At 36.6% G+C, this 23688-nt stretch overlaps 1 protein-coding gene across 1 annotated transcript in view; it reads left to right on the plus strand.

The window, feature by feature from the left end:
- Positions 1 to 23688, plus strand: part of UNC5C (unc-5 netrin receptor C) — a 391452-nt gene that overhangs the window by 293522 nt on the left and 74242 nt on the right. The window contains exons 5-7 of the mRNA XM_027837574.1: positions 6182 to 6362; positions 10559 to 10726; positions 16415 to 16579. Of these exons, the coding sequence (XP_027693375.1) occupies positions 6182 to 6362; positions 10559 to 10726; positions 16415 to 16579 (514 nt within the window). The remainder of the gene's footprint in view (positions 1 to 6181; positions 6363 to 10558; positions 10727 to 16414; positions 16580 to 23688) is intronic.

The following is a 23688-nucleotide window of genomic DNA, read 5'->3' on the forward strand; positions in this document are numbered from 1 at the left end:
AGAAAGAAAGAAAGAAAGAAAGAAAGAAAGAAAGAAAGAAAGAAAGAAAGAAAGAAAGAAAGAAAGAAAAAGAAAGGAAGGAAGGGAGGAAGGAAGGAAGGAAAGAAGGAAGAAAAGAAGAAAACATGTGTAAGTCTTATTAACAAAGCTAAAGGTAGAGTGACCTGGGTTCAAATCCTTCCTCTGATTTAGTAGCTTCGTAACCCTAGAAAAGTCAATTAGCCTCTATGAGTTTCATCTACTAAGCCATAGAACATCATAATTTTTTTTAGACATGTAGTTTATTGGAAACAAAATAGATGTGTATTGATTAGAGAATGGATAAACAAATTGTGTTACATGGATTTTATGTCATATTACTTTACTGTAAGAAGTGATAAATATGAAGGACACATAGAATCATAGAAAGACTTAAATGAACTGATGAAAAGCAAAATAATCAGAACCAGGAAAACAATATACACAAAACCACATCAAAACAATGTAAATGGAAATATCATTATCAAAAATAAAATAATTATAATGTCTAATTATAATGACCCATAGAGACCCCAAAGAAGAAATGAGAAATTGGAATGTTACATGTACTGTCAGACTTGGTTGGTATGTTGATTAGTTTTGCTGTATTGCTTTCCCCCTTTCTTTCTTCTTTTGTTACAAAGAATACTCCTCTGGGAAAGGGGTTGGAAGGGGGACATGTTTGGAAATGAAGGTGGAGTAAAATACATATCTTCTTTTTCTTTTAGTACAGTTTGTTAGGAAGTAGAATGGCATAATGCATGTGGTCCTAGTTGACCTAATTAGACAGAAAAGATCAGGAAATGAGACAGGAAGAATACGGCTAGAGATATCTCTAAGGAAAAGTCATTCATTTTTACCAGTGTTAGCACATCATCAAAATTCCATAGGCAAGCAGCACCTCCACATTGTCCCCAGCTGTTATCTATACCCTCTCTAGGAGATAATGAGAATTGTAGAATGTATCTAAGTGAACCCAGCTGCAATTTGTGTTTGTCAAATATTTGTAGCCACTTTAGAAAACACACTTCAGACTTGGCAGTACCCAAGCTATATTTTGCCAATAAACATTTTCCTGTTACTTTTCACCCTATGTGTGTTCTAAGAGAAATTTAAATTATATATTCCTGATTCATTTTCATTCATTTCATAACAGTGTTGCTATTGATATCCAACAAATTCCCCTGGGTTTTTTTTCAGTTACCTTCTTGGCTACAAGCTAGTTCTTATGTGCTTCCAGGAACCATTGCAATATAAGCTTCACAGTTTGAGATGACTTTGAAATTCAGAAGTCAAAACGGGACACCTCTAGCCAAACACATTCTCTTGTTCCTATTAGATTTTATTTATGTTTATTTTCTAACAAAATGTCATCTTTGTGTACTTCTCTGTGTAATGTTTTGCATTCCAACTATGTGTCCCTAAGCTATTGATTTTGATCACTTTGACTTTTCCTGTGATGAAAGACTCATTTCTGTGCCTAATTATGGTTAAGTTAATGAGCTGAAAAACACCAGTTCAGTAGTCCCAATAAAAAATTAAATTCACAGGAAGCACACCATAAGCTACCTATCTAATCCAATATGAAGGGGTCTCATCATTCTTTCTACTACCCTAGTCCATCCACATCTATAGGAGGAGGCAGGCACCAGGAACCAAAATCTCTAATTCAAGATACCCATTCAGGAATCATTAATCTCTAACTCCTCCAGAAGTGATAGAAGGGAATAGAAAGGACTCAGGGAGTAAAGCCATATTCCAGCCTCAAGATCTGCCTGTAGGACTGAAGGAGGAAGATGGAGGTTGTCTTCATGTCTCATGAGACCTCAATCCCCAGACCCTCGACTCCTTAAGTCAGAAGATAAGCAACCCAGTCTAAGACCTAGGCCAGAACTCTGAAACTGCTTCTCATCTGCCCCTCCCAGGACTTTGGTAGGGGTCAGGAACAGGATATACCTACCTTGCAGTTTCTATATAGAGCTAAGGGAGGGCATAGAACACAGGTTGGACAACCTTATCCAAGGCTGCAAAAAAGGATAGGGCTTGGCCGTGGTTCACCATCCTAAACTCAGGACCATGACAGGGGAGAGAGCCCTACCCAAGAATGGAGATGAGGGGACTGTACAAAGCCTAGGATTGCAGACTCAGTTGCATCATCCAGGGTCATGATCATTGTGGCTGCTTGAAACTCTCTACATCCACGCTAGATTCAGAAGTGAAGCTTGACTGGAAAGACTAAAGAAATTAACATGGAAGAAGACTCATAATATGATACCAAAAAGTCGTGGGCTGAAATAACCCTGAGATGGAATCTCAAAAGAAAAAAAAAACCACTGCAATCATTACCAGTAGAATCCATTAAAATGGGTTCCTCATAAGGATTACGAGGACTAGTAACTAGATGACAGAAAAGTGGAAACAAGAGTTAGAAAATGAAATTAAAGCTCTTGAGAAAAAACATGAAGAGAAAATAGTTTAGTCCAGAAGCCAAAAAATATTACTTAAGAGTAAAAAGTGAAAGATAGAATGGAATACAGAACTCTCAAAATCAGTGATACAGTAACAAATGATAGAGTAAAGTCTAAGCACACTCACAAAAAACGAAGAGGATATGAGGAATCTACTATCAAAAACATTTTGCCAAGGAGAAATAATTTAAGATTAATTGATTCCCTGAAAACCATAGTAAAATAAAAACCTCAGATATCCTTTATTAAGAAATCAGGAAATAGGACCCACATGTACAAAAATATTTATAGCAGCTCTTTCTGTGGTGGCAAATAATTGGAAATTGAGAGGATGCCCATGAATTGAGGAATGGCTAAACAAGTTGTGGTATATGAATGTAATGGAATCCTATTGTGCTATAAGAAATGATGAACAGGCTGATTTCAGAAAAACCTGGAAAGACTTGTATGGTCTGATGCTAAGTGAAGTGAGCAGAACCAAGAGAATGTTGTACACAATAACACCCATGTTGTGTGATGACTAATACTGATAAACTTAACCCTTTCCAGCAATACAAGGATCTAAGACATCTCCAAAAGTCTCATGATGGAAAATGCTGTCCACATCCAAAGAAAGAACTATGGAATTTGAGTGCAGATTGAAGTATACCATTTGCTATTTTTTTTCTCTTCTGTTGAGTTGTGTTTCCCTTTCTGGTGGTTCCTCCTATTGGTTCTAATTCTTGCTTACAACATCACTAATGTGAAAATATGTTTAATAGGAACGTATATGTATAGCCTATATCAGATTGTGCACCATCTTGGGGAGGGTGGTGGGGAGGAAGGGGAGAAAAATTTTAAACTTAAAAGCATATGGAAGTTATTGTTGATAAATCAAAATAAATTAATAAAAAAAACTAAAATAAAAAAAGAAATCAGAAAATAAAACATTCTGGACCCACCAGAATGAGAAGGCTAGGTAAAAATAGAATTCACAGGTCACAACTTAAAAAAAATTAACACACTCAGAAATGTGATGATCAAACTTCAGAATTTCATGTGAAAAGAAAAAAAATACTTCAGTCAACCTTACAGAAAGAGATCCTGTGCTAAGAGATCATAGTCAGATTAACACAAGATGATAAATAGAAGAAAAGAAAGGAAAGCTTAGAATATAATATAACAACCTCCAACCAAGACTAATTTATCCTGCAAAACTGAGCATAATCCTAAAAGGTACAACATAATTCCCAAGACACCACCATAAGTTCTTTTACCTACAGAATTTCCTTCTCCCCAGAGATATAATCTGAAATTTTCTATGGAATTCATTGATTAACCCCAGCTACAACAGATGTCTAATGACTGTCCCCGGAGAGTTGGTGAAATGCCCAATACTTCTAATGGCCCCCAGGGTACCTCATTTGTAACCAGGGAGTGAAGGGGAAAATGAGTTTATTTTAGATGTGAAAGAATTACACTCAATACATTTGAAAGAATAGGAAACTTGAGTAACATTATCATGTCATATCTTCTGCCTACCTTGATGCTAGCCAGTGAAAATTTGAAGAGGATTTTTTTAAGCATAAGAAGTTGTGACATGCTAGAAATGCATGCTAGATGGGATCAGAAGATATTTGAAATATTTAATCCATTTTCTTCTTTCTGGAAAAAATTCAAATAAATCATTCAAGTCAAATTAGCATCAATCTTGTTGCAGTATACCATCATATTGTAATATTCTCATTTTGCTCCATCCACGCTTGCAATTGATCAGCTACCATTTTGTCATAATTAAAAATTTAGTTTCTAGAGATAGCATTACTGATATTGTTTAGCATGACAGGGAGGTATTCTTTCTCTTTGCAATAGAATTCTGCTAGCGAAATATATCACAAGAATGTAATTTTGTAATCATCAGTCTGTGAGCCCTTGCAAGATTCTAGATCTTGTACAGAGCCTCTTTTTTGAAGTGTTAATTCTGAGTTTAAAAAAATCCATGATGAAAATTTGTAATTTTGTTCAAGAAGAAAGTTCCTATCTACCAACAATTGTGTCATTCCTTCCTCTTCCCCCGCTCTAATCTCATCAATTCTTTCCCTTGCACATCTTGGGCTTCTTTCCATTATGTAAAAAGTTTAAATGAATAAATTACTCATGAGATGGCCTGTTGATCATGTGTTATGGTGCCTTGAAACCAGGCACTATAACCAGAAAATATAATTTTTGCCTTTCTTATTAATCCACACTGGCTTTGCTACCACCTTTGTTAAGAAAGTTAAACAATGCCAAGTAGGCATAAATAAAAGCCAATTCTCAATTATCTTTGAGTAGATTTCCAGTTTTGTAGAAAATGATCTTAAACTCACCTTCTCCTCTTTCCAGAGTAGAGGAGACTAGAAGAGATTGATGCAGATATAGAGATTACCTGGTTATTTTCTACATCTTATGCCTAACTCTGGTATCTGACTGAATGAGTCAGTCTGTATTTAAAGACTAATTAGCAAATGATTCCTAGAATTAGATATTGCTTGAGATAGTCTGCACTAATATCACCTTTAATTAGAGAACATATTAAGAATTAAGGAATAAGCATGTATTTGAAACATCAATCAAGGCATAGAACTGCTCCTATCCATATTTTTGCCTCAAGTGCTTGTTTGTTCCTATTTTACAAGCTACCTATCAAATTTGTGTTTGAGGAATGTCATCATAGAGTTCCCTAGTTAGATAGAAACTCAAGATGTGCTGCACCAAACATACTGACAGATTTGCTGAAGAATTTTCAGACCTCCTCTGGAGTCTGAGATGCTTCTGAACCTCTAGGAAATGGCACCAGTATTCATCTCCTATCACTGAAAGGTTTCCCTACCATCTTCAAACCCTTAAATCAGGAAATGTTAAGGTACCTGATTTCCCTGACTAAATGAGAGGGGAAAAGATGTAGATGTCACTTTAATGACTAGAAAATGATTCTGCTTGGTTAAGGGTAACACAGTAAGAATTTTAAAAAAAACAAACTGACATAGTTTCCTCTGTTATTCTATAGGGTTCAAGATTAAAATGGTTTTCTCTTTAAAAAAGGCTATCTAACTCTTGAGTATGGATGATGAATGAGTTGAGCTATATGGGGGATGGGTAGATTATTTTTCAAGTGTTTTGGCTTAAATGTTTCCCTAAACACATTTTTTTCAAATAAGAGCATTTTGGGGTAATTTAACCCATATGTTTCAACTTGACTTAGTCATCCATATTTTGTTCTATTAAAGCTACATGGAATCTGAGATGATTCTGTGGGTGTTTTTTTTTTGTATTCCTATTTTCTTTTCTCAAATGAAGCAAGTAAGTTACCAAGAGTAAACAAATCAAATACCAAATAGTTTGAATTCTTTGAAATGCTTAACCTATTATTTTTGATTGGGTTCTGAACCTGGCAATACATGTTCTCCCATTGCTACCTGCAGAGGAAAATGAAAACAATTTGAGCACTGTATTTCCCAATTGGTTCATTGACATTTGAGTGCAATATGGTACAGACAGAATCAACATGTTTGGCAGGTGAGTGATACTTGGTATGACCTCACTAAGTTATTTTCCCCCAATTTGCATATCATGTCACAGAGACATTTTATGCCCATCATGAAGTAAACAGAAAGAGAAAAGAATGTTCAAGGTTTCAAAAATGGGGATTTATCTAATATTTCTATGCACCATAGGTGGAGTGGTTAAAAAATGAAGAGATAATTGATCCTGTTGAAGATCGGAATTTTTATATTACCATCGACCACAACCTGATTATAAAGCAGGCTCGTCTCTCAGATACAGCAAATTACACATGTGTTGCCAAAAACATTGTCGCCAAGAGGAAAAGCACGACTGCAACCGTTATAGTCTATGGTAAGCTTTTTTGTCTTACTGAAGTTGGGGGGATCCCAGTCCAGTTTGGGTTAAGCCAGAGATTCCCATCTGCATCATTGCTCCAATGAAATACCTCCACACAACCCTTTTCCCACTCCTAAAGAGCCTTCTGTCTTCACATTCTCTCCATGATAAGGGATATTTGGATTATTTCTCGGGTAGTGTAGAGTTACTCATGGTTGAGTTAGAATACCCAATATAATGTCAAACAGCATATGGACTACAGTTCAATTTCATGCCTGGTCTCAAAGCCTGGCTGTTGGGCACACCAGGTTATAGCACAACTACCCTAAGGATAGAGATCAAGGTGTTTAAAGATACCTCATGGATTTTCTGTGGGCCTGAACCATTCTTAAAGGTTTGAAGAAAGCTAAAGCATCCTAATGTATGCTAATTTGGCCTCCTCAGATAGATTACACATTCCTCAGAGGGCAATGACCACATATTATACTTCTTTTGTATCCCCAACGGTGCTGGGAACATAGCAAATATTCAGATGTGTAATGATCGGTTGATAAGAGTGATTCAGAGGATGCATGGGAAAGTGCCGAGGGGGGCAGCTAGGTGGCACAGTGGATAGAGCACCGGCCCTGAAGTCAGGAGGACCTGAGTTCAAATCCAGCCTCAGACATTTGACACTTACTAGCTGTGTGACCCTGGGTAAGTCACTTAACCCCAATTGCCTAAAAACAAACAAACAAACAAAAAAGAAAGTGTTGAGGTATTATGAGATTTGTTGAGGAACACAAAAATAACTAGAGTTTAGAATGCAACTAGAAAGGACTGCATTACTATTTTGGAGATGTGGATTTAGCCCTTATTGAAAGAGTTAATACTTCATTTCTTCTGGAATCTGTGATTTCCTGGATGTGGGTGCTCCTTTCATCAACGCAAATTATAACCCTTATGTATCTTAATGAGGTACCAAGACTGCAAATTTATTCATCCTGTGGACAACCTATCGATGAGCTTTTTTTCTCCCAACTTGTCTGGGTTGGTCCTCCCAGAAGACGTCCTGATCCACCACCAGACTGATCCATACCTTTCTAATTTGGTAGGATCTGCTAGATTAGGTGCTCTGCTGACATAAGAACCCAGGATCTTGCCATGCAGGAAGCATCAAAGAAAGACTTCAGTGAAAGAAATGTGTCTACCTACATGCCCATCTTCCTTTATGAGACTGATAGCCATGATCATGAGTCAGGCTCATCATGTGATTATAGTTTGATTACTACCATACAGTAATTCAGTTGGCTTAGTCTCTTTGAGACAGTTTTCCACAAGGACTGAAGCTAAAAGACTTCAGACTATGAAAGTGTCTTACAAACAGTCATTTTAGTGATGAGTCGTTGTTGTTCTGTTGTGTTCAATTCTTCGTGATCCCATTTGGGATGTTCTTGGCAAAGATACTGGAGTAGTTTACCATTTCCTCCTCCAGCTCGTTTTCCAGATGAGGAAACTGAAACAAACAGGTTTAAGTGACTTGCCTAAGATCACAGCACTAGTAAGAGTCTGAGGCCAGACTTGAATTCAAAATAATGTGTCTTCCTGCCTTCAGGATTGGCACTAACCACTGCACCACCTAGCTGCCCCTTAATGATAGGACAGACTATGAAAAGAATGTTAAAATCCTGTGATGACTCTGAGTATTAGTTTGCTGGTCAGTTTAAGGTTTATGTCTCATTATAATTAATTGCCTTCCTTAGATCACAATGGAGATTTTCTTGCCCTGTGTCTGCTGTAAAACAATTCAGTGAGTTCATTAGCAGAATGTGGAAAGCAAAGAAGAAAGAGAGCATGGTCACAATGTACACAAATCATAAACAAAATATGATAGTTGGACCTAGGTGCATCTCATTGGAGTTCAATGTAGATGCAAGTTTCTTTCTTCGGTAGTATAGTATTTATACAGTACTCAAAGATCCAGCATATATTATACGTAGTCTGTTCAAGAATGTTGCAAACACAAATAACTGGTTTTAAATTGTGAATTAGAATTCAGATTTAGAGCAATTTAAATGACACCTTGCTGAGATTCTTAAACAAGAAACCTGACCTGAGGCTAGTGGGTGAAGGTAATATTTGAATATTCTAGGACATGGAAGCCTGAGTTGGTTAAGTAGCTTTGGGGGGAAAAAAGCTGACAGCTTTCTCTATAGGCTATGAATATGCCCTACCCTATTCTTTCTTTACCAGAGTTGTCAGAGATCAAAAAGAATAGGGAGGAACCATGATAAAGTATTCAAAGAACAAACTTATAAAAATGTTTCTTGCTGTAAGTCTGTTAAATGAATTTCTAGTGCATTTGAGATTCTTGAAATGATGAATATGGGACATCTGCCATACTTTAACTACTAAGGATCACTCTCATAAGTCCCTAATAAATCTAGAAGGTACCACTAAGACTTTGAGAACCCTCTTATCTAAGTACTGAGATATATGAAAAAAGTTCTAGAAAGAATTCTTTAGAAGTGGAGAGTACACAATAGGTATGTGTATTTATCAAAATGCAAGTAAATTAACAGTTAATCCACATGCTATATTTAGCTGACATGCCTTCAGTTATAATAGGTTTCCCATTTTGACTTAATTGGCCATTAATTCATTCAGCCAACTAGTCAGCATGGTGAAGAAATAAGTCAAACCTGTTGTTTTGACTAAATTAACTTATGTAACTAAATCATTGAATCAAAATCATTAATATATTTGAATATGTGCAGTTTGAAAGATAATTAATGGTCTGTCATTGAAATAAGATAGTTTTTTTTTTCATATTGACTTCATAGTCTTTGCATAATCATGTAGAAGAATTGTTTCCATGACAACATTTTAAGAACAACTCAGCAACTCTAAATCATATTGTAATGGAATAGAACAATAAACTAGGAGCTAGAACTACATTCTTATCTTAATTCTGACACTTAATAGATATCACCTTGGAAAAGTCACTTAACTTGAATGGCTATAAGTTTCCTTATGAGGCAGTGAGGTGGCACCATAGTGTACAGAGCACCGGGCCTGGAGTCTGGAAGACCTAAGTCAAATCTGGCATCAGATACTCACCTACTAGCTGTGTGAAACTGGGCATCATCTAACTTCTCTCTGCCTCAGTTTCCTCAATTGTAAAACAGGGAAAAATAGTAGGGTTGTAATAAAGATCAAATGAGATAATATTTGTAAAGTGGGACAGGTAGGTGGCACATTAGATAGAGCATTAGCTTGGAATCAGGAAGACTGGTCTTCCTGAGTTTGAATCCAGCCTCAGATACTTATAGCTGTGTGACCATGAGCAAGTCACTTAACCCTGTTTGCCTCATCTATAAAATGAGCTGGAGGAGGAAATGGCAGACCGCTCTAGTATCTTTGCCAAGAAAACCCCAAATGGGATCATAAAGAGTCAGACATGACTGAAATGATTGAAAAACAACAACAAAATTTGTAAAGCATTTTATTGGGCACAAAATAGGTGCTTAATAAATGCTTGTTTCCTTCACACCATAAAATGTGGTATGGCATTAAAAAAGAGAGAAATAGCTTCTGGGTCATTTGATCATTTTATAATAAAGCTAGCATGTTTATTAATAAATGAGGTCAGTTTCACTCTCAAATGCCCAAGATCCATCTTGGTGGTGGGCTTACAGTTTATATGCCCTTGGAAGAGTAGGTGTTCCTGAGGGTGGCAATCGACTCTCACTGGTTAACAATTGATGAGAAAATGAATATTATAATGAGAGATTGGGCTATATTCCAGTGAGGGTCTTGGAGGTATGTGACTTGAATCACCCAAGTCTTGTTTAAAGAGACATATCCATTTCCATATCGCCTGTCTGACAAAAGAGAGAATCCACATTTTCCCAGACCTGTCTGAGTAAACACAATGAGCAGGAATTCTCCCATTAGCCCAAACTTCGAATTTCTTTTACTGTCTTTCAAAAAGATTTCCCACACTGGTTGATTTCTGGGTGAGAAGGTAGAAAAGGGGAAAACCTTGGTCCTGATTCAATTATTAGTTATTAATACAAGAGAGAAAAAAATCATTTCTCTCAGTGGTGTTTGACTAGATGACCCCTCTGGATCTATCTAATTTAAAAACTTCTTTCTAAACTGTTTCAGAGATGGGTTTAGGGTTTTTATATGTGTGTTGAATGCCGTGTTTATTGTCTCTCTTGTTTTAGTGAATGGTGGCTGGTCCACCTGGACTGAATGGTCTGTGTGTAACAGTCGATGTGGACGAGGTTATCAGAAACGTACAAGAACTTGCACCAACCCAGCACCACTGAATGGTGGCGCCTTTTGTGAAGGACAAAGTGTTCAGAAAATAGCCTGTACAACATTGTGCCCAGGTCAGTAAATCCAGTTTCCCTATTTCCCTACCTCCTCTTTAGGCTTTTGGTGATGGAAGTGAGTGCAGTCTGCTTGGACTCAATTCTAGCAAAGATGTAATCTACTGTGTGTCTCAGAGGAGATGGGGGAGCCAAAAAAGTCACCTACATATTGACTATTCAAGGGCACTCTAGAATAACTGACCTGAATTTGTGAAATGTCATTTAAAAACCATCTTTCCACATAATTCTTATGTTGGTCATTCAAGCATTTGATAAAAAGAATATTCAATTGTCACATAAATATGTAAAATTGCATGCAAACGGGAAATCCAAAAAATCAGTTAATTTATTCCTTCCACAATACTCCACAAAGCTTAAGCCAAGATGAATGCTTTGTAATACAAAAGTTTTGAGCAGTGTTGAAAGCTGACAATGTTGAGAACAAAAGTCCTTGGTCCTCAAAAAGCTGTGAAAGTAAATCAGAACATAAATTTAGAAAATGATTTGGAAGGAATCATGCATAACTGTAATGTCAACTTCTAGGCAAGGCAACTAGAAATTCGGGGCATAAATTAAAGAAACTGAGAAAGATTTGTGACAATTGGGTAATGAATTTTGCAAATACCAAACAGCCTACTTTTAATTAACTATACATATGAAGTGTTTAGTTTATAGATTATCCACAGCAATATCTAATCCCAAGATTGCTTCTTTGCCTCCTAGCTCATTTCTAAGCTATCTCCTTGTTGTGTTCAAGGAATGAAAATAACTTTTAATATTAACCTAAACCAAACACAACTAAGAAGCATGCATACTATGAATAGAGTATGCAAGTAATACATGCCAAAGCAAAATCTAAATGATTTTAGAATAATTCAAATCCCTACAGTACTGCATTAATGTGAATAAATTGAGAATTAATTATACAACCAACTTAATTATTTAGGAGTGAATTATCCAGTTTGTGCTCTATCAGATGCCTTGCTTCCCTTTCTTCTTTATTTTGCATTTCTCTTGTTAATTTCACTGCTAGGCAGGACCTCCTCCTTCAGATATCACTTATAGATGGGAGAGTCGCTGAAATCAACATTTATCATTTTCACAGATTCTTGAGTCTCCAAGCAATCACACTCCCACAATGAACCATTTGGTTATTTTGCTGTACGATACTCCATCCGTCTGTAAACTAGACTATTTCTGTCACGTAGCACTTCAACATTTTTTTTTCATGTGTTGTCCTATCCATGTTATGGTTCCCACAATAACAAGTACAAGTAGATGAACTTGTAAAATATTTATAATGCATATAGACAAAGTGCATCTTAAGCTTTATTAACCAGAAGCATAAATGCTACAAACTCACAAAAGGAATATTTGAAAGGTCTTTCAGATATTGACGGGTATTAAAATTCAACTTAGCCACTATCTTGCGCTCTATGTCCCTCTGGATAATTTTTGAACTTTGTAAAAACTTTCCTTAGCTGTGATTCAATAACTAAAAGAATTATATTTGCAATCTTGCCCTTGAGATTATCCAAAGAATGAGGTTTGGATGCATACATAATAGTTTTGACTTGACCCTATAAGAAAAAGTCTAATGGAAATAGATCAGTTGACCAAGGTGGTCAACCAATCCACCATTGTGAGAAAATATCACCCGGAAACTTTCATACACACAATGCATGTGCCACCTTTTGTTAGATTAAAATTTATATATGTAATCCTCCAAAATTCATAAAACTAAATAAGCATAAAAATTTTAAATAAACATTTAAATGATTTTTTAAAAATTTTACAAGTTTGAGGCATTTATAAATCTGAAGTTATTATAACTTAAAACTTCATTAAGATTTCTGGGATATTATATATTTCAATTCCACAGATAGATAAAATGGACAGATAGATAAATAACAGATATTTTGTTTGTACTTAGCATTCCTAATTTTCTGGTCATCTGTGGTTTGCGTTAAGTCTAGGCTAGTATAACACTAAAAACAACTCATTTTATGGCGATCATTTCACAACGACCTTGCACTGTAATAATAATATTGTAAAGACAATAACAATCCTCAAAAGGCATATAGTGCCTTAAAGTTTGGCAAAGTATTATATGTACATTGTCTTGCTGGTGCCTCACAACAACCCTTCAAACCAGAATTATTATCACTGTTTTATACATAAGGAAACTAAAGTTGAGTGAATTACCCTTGTTCACATAGCTAAATATGAACCTATATCTTCCTGATTATGAGTACTACTATCCCAACATTTTACAAATAAGGGGGCCAAAAATCGCTATGGCCAACCACTGTGCCATGCTATCTTTCAGCTTCATGCACTTCATATATAATTATTGTTGGGAATTTCCAACTATTATGAATGAGTCCACCAATCAACACACATTTAAGTACCTACCAGGTTCCAGGCACTGTACTAAGTACTGGATATAAAAAATACAAAATAAAAACAGTTCCTGACCTTAAAGAGTTTATATACTAATAGAGGGGTAATAATACAGATGGGTGGTCAGGTTTTGGCATAGGGAGTCACAGGGAATAGAGCTACAGGGGCAGTAGATTGACAAGCTCTTTGGGAATACAGAGGGTTAAATACAGACCAAAATCTGTCATCCTGGTGCTTATGTAGATGGGATTTAAAGCCTGGTCTCTGTGGACTAGATATATTGGGTTATGTGTATTTATATTCATTGACCAATCAGAACATCAGAACCCCAGGATGGAGTCCCAGAACTGAGAGTATTGATTCTCCCTTATGAAAGGATGATCTCTTTCAGGAGTAAGGTTGAGTCACTGTTTCTGATGCAGAGAAGACACTAGTGGAAGAGCAGATAGCAAGATGTCCATGCTGTGTAGGCTCTGGTGGAATGAAACTTCATTAGCCTATATTAGCTTTACATCAGCTTCAATGGACCAATCAATCAACACTGAGAGTCATAATAAGACTGCAAGGTGACTGCACAAGAGAGTTAAAATTTTAAAATGAAACAAGAGTTATTACATGGGAGCAAGGGTTACTCATTAGCCTTTTACTCTTTCAAAGACCATCAAAGCAAGCTCAAAATCAGCATCTATGCATCATTTCAGGCCTGAAATCATCCCATTAATAACACTACTAGGAAATAGACTTGTAGCAATTGAATTTAATAGCATGTTATAACAGAAAGAACCCTAGATTAAAGAATCAGAAGACCTGGATTCAAATCCTACCTCGGACACTTAATACCCGTGTGACATTGGCCAAGTCACCTACTTTCTAAGCTTGAGTTTCATCAGCTATAAAATGAGGGATTTGGACTACATGGTCTCTGAGGCCCCCTCCGAATCCTATGGTCTGAACACTCCACTCCTTGAGTGACTTAATACCCCTTGGGACAGAGTGGGTTTTATGCACCAAGAGAGGGAGAGCTAGATGAAAAATCCCGAGTGCCCCCTTGACCTCCCTGGGGGCAATTTTGCCAGATACCTCAAAGGAAGAAAGGGGTCTTGAAAAAATTACCCCAACCTAAGCGATTGTTAATTAGGCTCCTACCATGGCTAAGACAAAAAGTACATTTTGTACTAAACAAACAAAAAAAAACACAAACAAGATGCAAATGGACTGGTAAATAGAAGGTATGTATGAAGGAATTTCAAGAGAGATTGAACACTTGGGAGATCAGGAAAGGTCTTGAGTAGAAGGCGCCACTGAAGACGACCTGTCGAGGAAGCTAGAGATTCTGAGCATCTGAAGTGATCTCGCATGCATTGTAGACATGACCGACCACCTGTGCGATGGCACGGGGAGAAGATGGAAGGTCTTGTACGGAGAACAGCCAGTAGACCAGTTCTAAATATTCATGTTCTATAAGACCAGAAAGAGGAAGGATTTGCAACAGGAGGGACATGGCTTTGCTTTATTTCTGGGAGGTGACTGGAGGGGTGAAGGGCGCCTAACTCCTCGTTAGCAGCAACTTAAGAAAAGCAAAAACTCAAAGCATGGGTCTGTGACTAGTATAAAGTAGTTAATGGAGCTTACCCAATAACACAATTACAGCTACCCACAGTAGGAACTTAATAAATCTTTGCTGAATTGAATGGAGTTGGCATGGACTTAAATACAAAGTAGAAAAAGTCACATTTAAATACTAGTCCTTGCTGTCTGGCACTTGCTAGAAGACTCACAGGGATCCTGTACAGAAATGATATTTCCGATCTGTGACGGGAAGCAGGATGGTAGAGGCCCACAAGCATTAGTTTTGTAGTATAATGACTTGGGTTCAAATTCCACCTCTCCCACTTAAGATCACAGGATGACAGATTTAGTTGGAAGGGACATTAGAGGTCATCCAGTCCAATGCCCTCATTATATGGATAAGGAAACTGAGGCCCAGAGGCTAAAATAGTTGCCTAATATCACATAGGTAATAAGTAATGTGACTGAGATTTAAACCTTGGTGTTCTTGCTTCAAATTTGGGTTCTTTCCATTGGACCACTTGACCTTGGGTAATCCACTTCACTTCTTGGGGTCTCAGTTTACTCACTTATCAAATGATAGAATTGTGCTAGATGACCTCAGAGTTCCTTTCCAGCTCTAAGCCCATGCTACTTTTCCCCCTTTCAGTCCAGTTTGGCTAGAGATGTACAATTACACTGAGCACATGCATCCTGGAATTTCCTCAAGCTTCTTTTGTTAGCAATTTGGAAATCCAAAAGATGGCGGGAGGGAGTGAAGTCATAGAATGGAAAAAACACTGGATCTGTAATCAGATGGCTTTGGTTCAAATCCCACCTCTGACGGAAAGTCACCTCAGGACTTTCATTTCACCAAGTGGTTATTAATATGCCAGTTACTGTACTGTAGACTGGGGATCCAAAGACAAACAAAATGAAACGAAAGTATTCCTGCCCTCAAAGAGCTTCTATTCTACTAGGGGCAGGGGTAATGGGTGTTAGGGGGGTGGACAGCAGATAAGCATATAATCTCAAAATTTATACAAAGTAAATAAAAAGTGATTTGGAGTTGGCTGGGAAAATAAAATCCTGACTCTGCCACTACTTTATCTGAGCCTCATTTATTATTAGTAAAGTAAGAGGTTTAGACTCTTAAGGTCTCTTCCATCTCTAGAGCCTGTTAGCATTGTTTCATCTGGCCTTCAAAATAAACGTGTTACTATGGCTGCTATCTTCGTTGGCTGTGTTTCTATGCTATAAGTAACAAAAAAATCCCATTCTCAATGTTTTATTTGTACATCTGTGACACATATAAGAAGCATTGTAAGCAAAATCCTGAAGTAATTTATTATTTTGTGCATTTTTTATGTATAGTACCTTGAAAATACCAATATCTGGACTGATTTTCCTTGAAGTTGCTGACAAGCCTGTCACAACACAGAAGAAAATGTGGTTCTAAAGGACTGAACCTGAAAAATCAATGTGACTTCAGTTCTTATGACAAAATTATGATTTCTCTAAAATAAGGCTTATTGGAAGGAATACATGTAAAATGGGGAATCAAATATAGAGGATATCAGAGGCTTTATCAGTAGGGAAAAGGATCATGAAAAAGGCCCTTGAGAAACATGGCCAAAGTATGTCTCCTTTCCAATTTACAGAAAAGACATAGATAGCCCCAAATCCAAGATACTTCTACATTTCCCTAAGTGATGCTATTTTTACATTTGTTTTTGCCCTTGTGTGGGTGCTTAGTGGATGGCCGGTGGACAGCATGGAGCAAGTGGTCGACCTGTGGAACAGAGTGTACCCACTGGCGCAGGAGAGAGTGCTCAGCACCAGCCCCTAAAAATGGAGGCAAGGATTGCGAGGGACTTGTTCTTCAATCCAAGAACTGCACAGATGGACTGTGTATGCAGAGTGAGTAGAGGGAGGAAGTGGGGAGGAGGGAGGGAGGATTGAGGTTTTAATATCTGGAGTGCTGTGAAGCAAATAACAGAACTTGAGAATTCTTGGAACCAAAAAATGGGGGAGAAATCAATAGCATAATAACATCCTATCTCATATACACATCAGAAATCACCTATCTGCCCTGAATTAAAATGTATCCTCACTGCGTCAGATAACAAAGGGATAACCCTAAGAAGGTCTATTACTGAGTAAGGATCCACTTGGTCATGTCACAGTGGTACCTCTGATTTTTTCTGACTACAGGGTAATACATGAGTCAAAACCAGCTCTAAAAGAATGCCATTTCCTGCAAGGATCAATCAGTTATATGAGATAAGGAGATAGGGATGGGGGCTAGACCTGGGATTTTATTGATAGAGGGAATTCCTCTCATGGAAACCCTCTCTACCAGAGCAGATCAGCACCGTCTCTGAAACCTAGAGTCTCAGAGAGCTGCCTAGATCACTGAGAAGGTAAGTGACTTCCCCAGGACAGAGCCAATATCAAAAGTAAGCCCTACACTAAGTTTTCCTAGTTATGAGGCCTGCTTTCTGTCTACTATGCCATACTCTCTCTCTCTCTCTTTTATAGATGGATGTATTTTAATATATTTTTGTATCTAATAATAATGAGGAAGAGGATATATGTATATATGTATATGTATATGCATATACCAAAAAAGAAAACCGAAGGAAACATTTATATATAAAAACCCAACAGCCATATGTGATAAGGTTGGCATAATTTTCAAGAAGAAAAAGAAATGTTTGTGTGTGTTTGTGTATCTATATACAATTTCTCATATGTGGTTTTGTGTGTCTATATATACATATATACTTACATACATTTATATATAAATCAGAGTTTACATATAAACAAGGAAATATATAGATACGGGTATATTTCATATCCATGATGAGTGAGTTCCAATTTTCAATGTACTTTAACCAAGTAAATTAAGTAAAGTGATGTTTTAACAACACTTTGAAATCATGTGTTGAAATCATGTGTTGAAAACCTTAACATAAGTTTGATGAAGAAAATTATACCTGGTCCAAATTTTTAATCGCAAAAAATTCAGGAAAGAGTGTGATAGAGCCCTCTACCACATAATGCTTCCATGAAAGGCTGTTTGGCCTCTTTACCCCTTCACTTTTACCCTCTGCCTATATGACTGCTTATTTTGCTGCGATTTATCATGGATCTGGGTGCTAAGGATTGAAATCTGAATTCAGGCCGATGCACATGACTCAGGCAAAACAGCCCGCTGTCTTCTCATCTCAGGCACTGTCATCCATAGAGTGAAATTTTTCATCACTAATTATTCATATCCTAAGTCATAAAGTCTACCAAAACAATTTGCAGTTTTTCCTCCCACAGGCAGAAAACCATCCAAAGGAATTAGTATTTAGTTCTTGAATACTTAAAGCAAAACTGATTTTATTTCCTACTGTGCTTATAAAATTCTGCTTATATAGACACGACCTTTAAAAAAGCAAATTCACTGAAAAAAGATCCAAATAATTGCATTTTGAGCGTATGACAAAATCCCTATAGGGACTTTCTTTTTATGTTGATGGTATATTGCATTATTTGGGAATGCTACTGCTGAGTGTGGATCCTCAACATAATATGTGGAAAACTTGACTATGAATTTCACTCAAATGTAGAAATGATGTAATGAAAACACCACGGCTGTAGTATTAACCTCCTAGCCAGAGGTAGAATGTCCTTCCTTCAGGCTTGAGCTTTGATGTGAAGGTTTTAATGATATGTTTTATCATTGGTGCATCTTATGATAATATTTGTTTCACAATAGTTTCACATCCCCTTGTTGTAAACAGAATGGCATGTATTCTTACAAAGTGACACTATCTGCATCTGCTCTCTCTCTTTATCCTTTTATTTCCCTTTTTCTGTTCTGAATAAAATTTAAATCTCAATCCTCTTCCTCAGATTTTAACCTTGTCTATCCTCCAAATAGACCATATTTCATTATCCCTCCTCCCCACAAAAATAAAATTATAACAAGCAAGTAACGCAAGAGAGAACACTTGGCTTTGCTTCAGTTCATGAGATAAAATGATTCCAGTTTGTAGTTTTAGTATATACTGACATAAAATATTGGGATCTTAATGTCTGTGACTTGGGACCTTAAAATCTAGATTTGATCACTTAAGGAATTCCTTGAAAATTTCCCTGATGACTAAAAAAATTGTCATAAAATATGAGACAGATTTGTTTTGAAATAAGGGGATTAAAACCAAGATTGGGGAAAGAGTTCTTGATCAAATCTACTGCAGATTTGAACTAGCTTGGCATTTAAATTTAATTCTTCTGCTTAAATTACTTCCTTCAGAGGCTTTGATTTTCTAGAGTAACATTTTTTGAATCATCATTGGGTCATAGATCTAAAGCCCAAAGGGACTTCAAGAGGTCATCTATTCCAATCTTTTTAATCTACAGAGGAGGAAACTGAGGCCCAGGGAGTTTTGATGACTTGCCAAAGATGACACAAGTACAAAGTATCAGAAGTGGGATTTGGAAACAGGTTCTCTTGCTCCAGAGTGAGGCAGGGCTCTCCCCACTAAGAAAATTGAGACAATTTTGATTTCTTAAAATTAAACAGTCTTTACATAAATAAAATCAGTGAAGACAGAAGAAGAAGGGAAACTATAGACAGGGGAAATATTTGTATCAAATTTTCCAAAGTCTGATACCCAAGATAGATGGGGAATTGATGCCAAATGGTAACCTCAATGGCCCTTTTCTATTGTCAGAAGAGGAAACACAACCTCAAAATGGCCATATAAACACAAGCTGCCAATCACTAGTAGTGAGAGACAATTTGGAAGTTTCCCCTCAAATTTTGCAAACAAGCAATAAGAAGAGTCTCTCTTGGATGGACTACAGAAAGAAGGCATGTTAACATGTTAGTAGAGCTGTGATTTATTCTAAATATTCTGGAATACAATTGGGAATTGTGCAGAGGTAAAAAAAAAAAAAAGATAAAACTATCTGTACCCTTTGACCCAAGGATCCCATCACTGGGCATATATCCCCAAGGAAATCAAAGACAGAAGCAAAGGTCAAACATATACCAAAGTATTCATATGAACACTTTTCCTGGTAACTAAGAACTAAAAATAAAGTAGGTGCTCATAGAGTGGGGGGTGGAGGTGGGGGAAACTTCGGTAACTGAATGTGACTTTGTAATAAGAAATAACATAAACAAAGAATTTAGAGAAACCTGAGAAGATTTTATGAACTCATTAGAGTGAAATAAGTGAAATTACATGTCAGTATACACAATGACTACAACAATGTAAATTACAAAGGTCATAGAAATGAGGCCAAACTCTGAGCAGCTGAAAAATCACTCATGGTCCTGATGTAAACAGAAAATATAATACACCTCTCGCTACCCAGCTGGAAAGGAGTGGACTAGGAGGACAGAAGATTGCCAGCCCTGTCAAATATAAGCACTGTTTCAGGTCCTTTTGCTTAGTTGTTCTTCTCCATTCTGCGAGCGAGTCCAATCTGGAGGTATTAGCATATTTTTATTTTAAAATGGCTGTGAAATAATGATAAGAAATGAATCAATAAAATGTATTTTTTAAATTAAAGAGAGGGATTTGAATAGGCATTAGTGAATTTTCTTTTTAGTCAATATTTGTTGGCTAAAATCATTTTACAAAAAAAAACATTTAAAGCGTTTATTAAAACAAACTGTACTGTATTAATTATTGGGCAGAAGTAGGGTGAGAAATACAAAGATAGTTTCACTTCTAATTCCATGATGCTTTAGGATTTACAAGTCACCTAAATCACAACAGACCAGTGAAGTGAACAGTACTAGTATTATTGTGACCATTTTAAACATGAGTAACTGAGACAGAAAGGTTGATGACCTGCTCCGAGTCATGTGGATAGTAAATGTTGAAGCCTGGATTCAAATCCCAAACTTCTGACTCAAAGTCCACTAGTCCCTTAACCTCCAGGAGTTTATAATCTAGTAGTGGGAGATAAAATATGGACACAGATAAATATATGCAATCCTTCAAATCAGGATTCTAATGTGCATAAATTATAAAAATAAATCATAGTAACATTAAATAGATTTTTAGTGACAGTATTTCCCAGAATAAATTCAGCCTACTAGATTTTCAATATGTTCTCCAAAATTACACAAATAAAAATTACATTGAAATGGTAATTATGTAAAATGAAGTATATTTGCTGGAGGGGGCAGGGAGGATAGTTCAGAGCTCAGGGGAAGAAATAAGTAGATCATATAATCCTTCAGTGTAACATTCTATTTAAAAGGCCAATGTAATAAGATCTATGAATAGCAACATAATATTCAAGATATAAGAAGTAATCCTCCTATTAAGAGCAAGATAGTATTTGTAAAGCACTTTGCAAACATAAAAGCACTATGTAAATGCTAGCAATCATGACTGTTACTAAAATTTGGTTTGCTCAATCCTTTATCAAAAACAGGTCAGTAAGAGACTCTGAGTGAATGCTAAACCATGCCTAACTCACTCCCACCTGAAATTCACTCCCAAATAACATATGCTGTACTTTTCCTGTAGAATTTTAAAGTAGGAGGGAAACAAAATGTATTTTCTTAACATCAAATTTTTCAATAATTTATCCACCATCTTCTTCATTACTCCAATGGATATGTCATCTTCCTGATGAGGACATTCCCTCCCACAGTGAAGATAGCCACCTCCTCTTGCCTTCTCATCTTTTAGAATTCTTTTCCAGGTCCCTCCGTTAACATCCCTACTCTGCCACTCCCCAACCCATGACTCCAAACTCCACCCCATCCCACCCATGGAAGATCTACTCAATGTACAAGAGTTTTTCTCTGGGTTTTTCAGCATTTCTTAGGCACCAGAGCCTAATTCAGGATATACATCATTTTTTTCCTATAGCTACTCTTTTAAATGCCAAAATTAGAAGGCATTTTTATTAAATATCTGAATCATACTATTATGAGACACTTATGTCAGTTCCATGTTATCTATTCCATGTAGCAATCAGCACAGACTTTTTCCAGCAGATGTATTTTATTCTTTTTTTGTATGTAAATCTCAAAAATATTGATTCGTTAAAGATTATGATATTCCATGATTCCAGATATTCAGGATAACCAGAAAAATATTGATATTTGACTTATGAGAGTAGCTTAGGCAATCTGATGTTCTAGAGGGAATGCATCTTGTGTTAGGACCCTGAATGAGACATCTTCCACATATGTACCAGCCCCCCCAAGATTCCTGTTCATACGCCTTGATGTCTTTGTATAAGACATTTGGGAAAATCTGTTCCTTCTGCGTCCAAAAGTGACTTTCAACTACTTTGAAATAGATAACATTTTTAAGACACCAGCATGGTGACAAACAGGATCTGTGTATTTGGTGTGCCATATCAACAGTGACATTCTACCTATTTGGACAAGAAGGTTCTTGGCTTTTTTTCTGTGTGTAACAGTCTGACTTAATCTAACTATATTAGCCCAGTGAGTAAGCTACTCCCAGTTAATGGCTATATGTGGACACTAAATCAACTATTTTGAAGCCAGTTTAATAATCTAGATGAATGATTAGCAGTTTTCATGTAATCTTTCAGAATGATCAGATTTTTAAAAGGTCCAAAAAGTTAAACACCAATATTGTAGTATGGTTACTTGAGTTTTATAGACTGGGAACCAGTGCTAATACAGTTTTGAAAGTCCTACTTTCCCTTTCAGGTCACTTTTAATGTATAAATTTAGGTCATAGCCAAGTGTATATTCAGTTATATATTTAGTTCAGCTCTGAATAAAAATCCAATGGCCTGAAAGAAGAGTTCACATACCGGGCAAATCTGCCACAAAGCCTTCAAACTTGCTTTATGCACGTCTAGAAACTGGTGTTATTTAATTAGAATGAATTATTAAGGAATAATTGGAGACCAGTCAAGGTATTTAATGTCCTGGAAAGAAATTGGACATTTTTTTATTCCTTTGCTTGTTAAAGAACATTATTATTTTTAAAGAAAGTAGACATTAAAAATATAGTCTCCATATATGCTACTGTTCACAAGGATGACTGAGCATTAGCGTGTGAATGTCACCCTCAGGAGATCTAAATTCTCATCTTACATCTGCCCCTAACTAGCAGTGTGCCCTTAAACAAATCATTTCCTCCATTCCCTATAAGATTTGGGAGCTGGACTAGACATCATAGAATGCCACAACTGGAAAGTATCTCAAAGGACATTTAGTCTCATTTATCTCCTCTAGAACATCCTTGTTCCTTGACTTCTCCAGCGATGAGAAACCTGCTACCTCCTAATACACTAGAATAGTTTTCAATGTTCTTTTTCTATCAGCAATCATCACTCTAATGTAATCTCACTAGTATTGAAGAAGAATTTCTTTTTTTTTTTTTGCTGATACATATTTAAAGAGAGAACAAATAAATAAATAAAGTCTATCTAATCCTAAATGTTAAAAGATAGACTAAAGCCTACCATCCTAGTGCTGCATGATCAGAAAAACATAGGCTGGTGGGACAATAAGAGCAAAGAATGGTGGACAGAGAATCTGAGTGTTGTACTAGTACCCTCCAAATGGTAAAAGTCAGAAAGTAAGACCTCCAACATGTTCCCTAGATCCTCTGTGTGGGATTTAGAACATTAGAATTGCAAAAGTTCAGAAAGTGTGGAAAAAGTGGAATTTGAACTAGTGCAAGTTGTCAGAAAGACAATAAGTGTATGTGAGTGTCTGTGCTGGGTCAGTTAGTTAGTACAGTAGAGAGAAGGCAGGCCTGGAATCAGAAAGACTCATCTTCATGAGTTCAAATCTGGCTACTAGCTGCGTCACCATGGGCAAGTCAATTAATCCTGTTTGCCTCAGTTTCCTCATCTGTAAAATAAACTGGAGAAGGAAATGGCACTCCAGTATCTTTGCCAAGAAAACCCCAAATGTGACCCCAAATGGGGCCACAAAGCATCACACACAACTGAACAAAAAAGTGCCTGTGTTACTTCGGTGGAACCTTTCAGCATGCTTTCAATTTTTA

The sequence above is a fragment of the Vombatus ursinus genome, unplaced genomic scaffold (assembly GCF_900497805.2).
Source record: "Vombatus ursinus unplaced genomic scaffold, bare-nosed wombat genome assembly UNPS02014821.1, whole genome shotgun sequence".
NCBI classification, from domain to species: domain Eukaryota; kingdom Metazoa; phylum Chordata; class Mammalia; order Diprotodontia; family Vombatidae; genus Vombatus; species Vombatus ursinus.